The sequence below is a fragment of the Camelus bactrianus genome, chromosome 4 (genome assembly GCF_048773025.1).
Source record: "Camelus bactrianus isolate YW-2024 breed Bactrian camel chromosome 4, ASM4877302v1, whole genome shotgun sequence".
Classification (NCBI taxonomy): domain Eukaryota; kingdom Metazoa; phylum Chordata; class Mammalia; order Artiodactyla; family Camelidae; genus Camelus; species Camelus bactrianus.
This window is the reverse complement of record NC_133542.1, coordinates 69,795,199-69,801,198: the sequence shown is the minus strand read 5'-3', so window position 1 is coordinate 69,801,198 and position 6,000 is coordinate 69,795,199. Positions and strand designations below refer to the sequence as shown.

Here is a 6,000-nt window from a genome sequence, read left to right as displayed (position 1 = left end):
CCTAGAACAGGGGTGAATGGAATCCCGAGGGATTCAGATTTCATTCTTAGGGTGACGGGTGAGGAACTGTAAGTGGAGGAGTCCTCCTGGATCTTGGCCATGAGGAAGATGGATGAGAGGGGAAGACATGGGAGGCAGGGGAAAGGGGAAAGGGCTGATGCTGTAATCCTGACAAAAAGCGTCAAGGGCCAGAACTAAAAAAGGAGCAGCAAGAAAAAATCACGGCTGAGTCCGAAAACAAATTTAGGTGAGAGAGCTGTCCAGCTGGAACAGGGTGATCACAGACGGCTCCAGGTGGCGGCATAGGCGGCTCCGGTGAGGGGTGCTGGAGCTGTGCCGGAGATGGGGAAGTTAGGAGAAGGGGAGCAATTGGGGGGCTGGGGGAACACGGCAGATTCAGCTCGGGATGTGCCGAGCTCAAGGTGAAACATCCAAGCGGAGGCCTCCGGTGGCTGCTGGAACTCTGTGGCTGGTGCTCAAGGAGACTGGCCAGCGACCGAGCTAAGCACGTCCAAGACAGACTGCTCCCAGCTGCCGGGAGGATGCAGAAGACGGAGAGAAAGGCAAGGGCGGGGTTCAGAGCGTCCAGAGTTTTAGGGATGAGTCAGTTAGGTCAGGAAATAACAGGCAGAAGCAGGGGGGAGTAGGAGAGACATGGCTGGGGTGTGGGTGAGGGGCGGATGGGACGGGCTAGACCATCAGCTCCACGCAGACAGGGCTGTCGGTGCTGTCTGTCACTGCTGAGTCCCCAGTGCCCGGCTGTGGGCCTGCGTGTGCAAGGCGCTCCTACAACCTGGCTTGGACAGTTGAGCAGAGGTGTAGATGAATGATGCCACACTCACCTCACTGTGCCCTCCCCTATCACAGAGCTGTAGTGGGGGCTCCCCCATTGCCCTGGGGTGGTGTCCTGCCCCGCTGCCTACAGTCTCGCCCTTCTCTGTAGCAGGTGCCTCCCGAGGGTCTAAACCTACACCTGCTCCAGACGCTTTGTGATCGCACCCCCCTCCTCCCACCAGGGGCAGAAAGGGTCGCCTGACCCAGGCCGGCCAACCTGGGTCTGTCCTGGGACTTTTGCCTCTGGATCTTCTGAACTGAGAATTCCTGAACTTACAAGCATGGGCAGGGTGTGCTGTGCACCGGGCACATGAGAGGGAGGGCCAGAGTGTGAGAGGGCGGGGAGCAAGCAGACGGCCCGGCAGAGGCGGACGAGCGGTGTGGCAGGGCAGGAGAAGCGGGTGCCTCCTGACCTGGCCCCTCCGAGGCCCGGCTGCGTCCTGCTCTGGGCTCCGAGTGTCCTCTGGGTCTGGCCGCTAACCCGGCCTGGGCTGCCATGTGCGGGTGTTATTTCTCGCTGCCCAAAGGCCCACGTGTGAGGTGCTCCCCCTGGGCGCCCCTGAGCAGTGAGGCCCCCCGCTAACGGATTCTGTGCCCTGGGTTAGAGGCCGAAGCGCGAACTTCCTTGGTGACCCAGCACTAGGAGGGCTCAGGCAGTGGCAGAGCCAGAATGTGAATCCAGCTCTTCAAACTCCGTGCTGAGTGTCCTCTGTGGGATTCTCATGGAATTCTCTCCTCCTGTGGGAAAGAGACCTGAGAGATGCCAAAGGTGGGGGCCTGGGCTGGGGCCCCAACACCCTTTTGGGGACCCTCGTGGTCCTAATGAGATGAGAGCTAAGGGTCGCCTGGTTCTCACCTGAGTCTGGCGTGAAAAGGGCTGGAGGCAGTGATGGCTCAGACCGGCGTGTCCAGCCCAAAAATGCAGTCACTTATAAAGGAGGCAAAAGGCTCTGACAGTGAAACCTGTCCTGTCCTGTCCGCACAAGGCGCCCAGGTGCATCTGGGCCTAGCAGCCCCTCCCTGGCTTTCGAGGTGTGTCTTGCCAGCAGGTGAGCAGTTGGGATAGGATGAAACCACCGGCGCTGAAGCCGTGTGGCTGCGTGTTCCCTGCCCGGACAGCCAGACAGCCTGCCCCCGCGCAGACGAGGCCGGGCTGTGCTGCAGAAGAAAGCCCCCTGCGGTCCCCGCTGGCGACCCCCTGAAACGGACGCAGCTCACGTGCTTTATACGGGAAACTGGGGTTTCCTCCTCCCAGGAGCATTCCTGAGGCTGCTGCCAGAGGACGGCAGAGCTTTCTTCGCCCCTCCTGGATTCTCCTGGCTTGTCACCAGGTCATCTAAACTAAATAGGGGCAGAGAAACCCACCAGCTCTTTCTAGAAGGCGGGGAGGCCAGGGCAGTGGCCCGACCGGCCAGCATCTGGGATGAGCTGGAGAGAAAGCTGGAGCCCAGAGCATCCCTGGAGGGACGCTGATCTCGGTGCTTGGGAGACAGCAGCAAGCCAGGGAAAGGTTAAAACAAACATTTATTTAACAAATTATATTAAGAAGACAATCACACAGTGAAACTTCCCTTTGCCAAGTACTAGCATCGGCTCAAATAAATACACGCAGTAGGATGTCGTTCCTACGCCAGCACCCAGAGGCCCGGCCGAAGCCCCGGCTCCTGGTGGTGACAGGTGCCGACAGCACGGTTGGCGCCCCGAGGCGCGGGCAGCCCCGCCCCTCTAGGCCCAGGGGAAGGTGAGCTCCTGCTGGGCAAGCGGCTGCTGTCAAGGCCTCTCGGCCCTCACCCTTGGGCTCCACCGCTCTCCAGGGAGCTGCGGACTGGGTCCTGCTTGGGGCCAGACGAGGCGCGGGTCCGGATCCTGCCTCTGCCACTTACCAGCTCTGTGCCTGGGGACGTGTCTCACCATCTTCGTCTGGAACCAGGAACAAATAACATCCACTTCTGGGTGTTTGTGTTTTTTGAGGGGGGCAGGAGGGAGGGGAGTGACAAGAGAAAATGTGCTTCAAGTGCCGGCCTTGTGCCTGGCAAGGAGTGGGTGCTTCGTATGTGAGTCCTCCCGGTTCCCTGCCGCCGTTCCTAACAACCGGGCGCCGGTGGAAAAGACACTGGTGGCTTTTCCCAGTAGGGCGGCCTCCGGGGAGCGAGGGCAGGGGCCTGACCTACTGTTTCTCCTCGCCCCCGGGGAGCTCCTCCCTCTGAGTGGAGGCTGCGGCTAGCATCAGTTCCTGGACTCGAGGTGGGAAAAAGCCTTGTTATAAATTTGCAAGTGAACCTGGAGCAAACTGCTTACTCCTCATCACTGCTGTGCCATTTCCAAGGCCTTTGGAGAGACTCTGAATTTTCAAAGAGGAAAGAGAAGGCCACGTGGGCCCCTGTGCTCCGGTTAGTCCTTCCAACAAGGACTTTGTGTTTCCAAGAGAGCCCCTGCCTTCCCTGCCCACATGGCCAGAGGGCTCGTGAAGAAAAGCACCGTCCTAGAAAGAATCAGGGCACTCGATTCCTGGGGGTGAGCGGGGCCCCACCTGCACGCACCGTCCCCTGTCTCAGAAGGAGAGAAACAGAGGGTTTGGAGCAGCCTGAAGTCTACCACGGACACTAGCTTCTCTGTAACACTGTCTTAGTTATCTCAAGCTGCTGTTGTAGTGATGGTCACAGTCACTGTGAAGCCTAGACTAAGTCTGTGACACCGCGCAGGCCTCCCCAGCTTGCCCGCGTCCACACAGCCTCGCTCTGTCCATCCGGGAACTGCAGGATGGCCCGGGGTTGGGGGCTGGCGGAGGGCCCCCCCCTTTCCCCACAACCACCCTCACTGCCCACTTGCTCGCTGACGGGAATCCCACGTCACTGTCTTTGGACCTCCTAGGGCCCATCAGAGGTGCCGAAACACTTGGTTCTCAGTCAAGGGAGAAAGGCTGCCGGGCGTTACCTGTTGAAGATGATCCCACAGCTGGGGTGGGACCAGAGAGGAAGGTCTAAGCGCGCAAACCAATGCAACTGGCAGAAGGGGGCAGAGATATCACCCCTCTCACTGGTTCTGGACCAGCCCCTCCCATCCAAACAGCAGTAGCAGACACAGGTTCTCTGGGCCTCACAGGGCTCCCCCAAGTCCCTGGAAACAACCAGCTTATTTTAGTGGGTACATGTGAGAGCAGTTCATCAGCGCTGTCCTGGATAAGCACCAATCCCACGGGGTCCTCACCGGACTTTCCATCCTGCGGCCTCCCCGGCCCTGGTGGGATCCACCAACTAACTGCCTGTTCCTGCCACCGTGCCGCGGGGGGAGGCACGGGAAAGCCAGCCCCACGGGGATGTCCTCAGGGCTCGGGGGTGGTAGGGAGAGGTGAGCACTTCCCCGACGCACAGAGATCAGGAGGTATTGAAATGAAGACCCAAGGGCAACTGTGGGGAGCAATGGAGGCCTGGAGGTGGCTGGGCTGATGCAAGTATGTGAGGTATGTTTTGCCCCCGCCCCACTTCTCAGTTGGAGGCTGCCCCTCCTAACTGCTGGCCAGTTCCTGCCGCCCCCAGCCGCCCACGTGCCATCCTAGGAAGTGCAGGGAGGAAGGGGCTGTCCCGGCTGGGCAGCAGCTCTCCTGGGCTGCCACCCACACGCCAGCCTCCAGACACATCAAACCTCACGTCCAAAGCTCCAACCATCTGGTGACCTCTGAGATGTGAGATACCAAATTCTGGGAGTTCCAATTCCAACAGCATGACAAAGCAGCCACCAGGATGAGGACCGAGCCTCCAGGCTGGTGGCAGACCCGCTCTCCTGGCACACGTGCATGGAGCTGGACAGGGCAGCTGGCACCGTGGGGAACGCCAGTGCGTTCGCTGGCCACTCATGGCGGAAATGTCAGTTCTCGCCCATCTGGGAACCTGGGTCAGATGGGCTTTTGGAAACAACTCTTCCTGTTAGCAGAGGCTGCGAGATACGGCCTGGCTGGGAGAAGCCCAGCGATGTGTGTCCACGTCCCTGGGCACAGGCTCACGGAGCCCCTTCACCCACAGCCCTGGCCACCAGGTCAGGGCACCGGCCGGGCAGTGGGAGCTGTTGTTGGCACCGCGCTGCAGAGACGAGCCCTTTGTAGGGTGAGGGGAGGAGGTGGGTGAGCACTGCGTCCCGGCAGCGGAACTCACGTCCTGGCAAGCGCCTGGCCACCTGGCTTTCCCGCCCAGAAGGCAAGTCCTCTCTGGGCTGGTGGCCAGGGTGCTGCCCCCGACCTCAGGGTGTCCAGTGTGTGAACTGAGTGGCGAGTCTAATGTCCACAGCGGGGAGGGAGCCAGGCCTGGGTCCACCTGGGGACCACCAGCATCTCCCTCCCGCGTTTCCTTAGGGTCTCTGTGAAGTTGTTGGGCAGGTGATGCCGTTGGTGAGGGACTCATTCCACGCAGCCCCGGGAGTCTTCCGGGAGGAAAGCAATGGCTTAGTGGTGGTGACAGTCAGGAGTGAAGGGAGCCAGCGGCGTCACTGGGCAGCCAGAAGAACTGTCCAGGGCCCTCGGGGGTGACTCCCGCGGTGGGTAGGGTTGTTCACAGGACAACAGGGCAGCAGCCGCTGGTCACTACACACACAGGTTAGTCGAGGTTATGGACAGCATCCTCAGGGAGGCGGGGCGCCATGTCAGACAAGCCGATGACCGAGGAGGCAACAGCTCAGCCGCCCAGAGTCTCCCAGAAGCGCCGGGCAGGGCGGTGCGGAAGGGTGGCGGGGGTCCGGGCGAGGGAGGGGCGCTCAGTAGTCTGGGCGGAGGCGTCTCTGCCCCACAGGGGCCCTCAGGACTGAGGGATCTGCTGACACCGCGTGGGGCTGGGCGGGAGCCTGGCAGCGGCGCTCTGCTCCGTGCGGAAGCTGTACTCGTACTGCAGTGGGGGTGCAGGGGGGACAGAGAAGCACAGTCAGGGCATGAGATGAGGCCACCAGAGAAAACCGCTCCACGGCCTCAGACAAGCCGGGCAGAGGCCCTGAGGTCCCCCTGCTGAGCATCCAGACGTGGGAAGGGATGCGCTCTGGGGCGCACCTGTACTGCAGTGTGAGCTGTGCCTCTGGGGCTGCAGGTGGCTGGCTAGTTGGTGACACTGGTACCTATCACTGTTCCGGTCCCTCAGCACGAGCAGCACCCAAGCTGCCCGCATGCCCTCCCGCCTCCCAGCACAC

General features: G+C 61.2%; 1 protein-coding gene across 3 annotated transcripts in view; it reads right to left on the bottom strand.

Moving 5' to 3' along the window:
- Nucleotides 1-2,340: 2,340 nt before the first annotated feature.
- The window catches only part of MVB12B (multivesicular body subunit 12B), a 164,542-nt gene continuing 160,882 nt past the window's right edge, over nucleotides 2,341-6,000 (bottom strand). For all 3 annotated transcript variants that reach the window (XM_074362235.1, XM_045517526.2, XM_045517522.2), the window contains exon 10: nucleotides 2,341-5,705. In XM_074362235.1, the coding sequence (XP_074218336.1) occupies nucleotides 5,619-5,705 (87 nt within the window). In that variant the 3' untranslated portion in view covers nucleotides 2,341-5,618. The remainder of the gene's footprint in view (nucleotides 5,706-6,000) is intronic.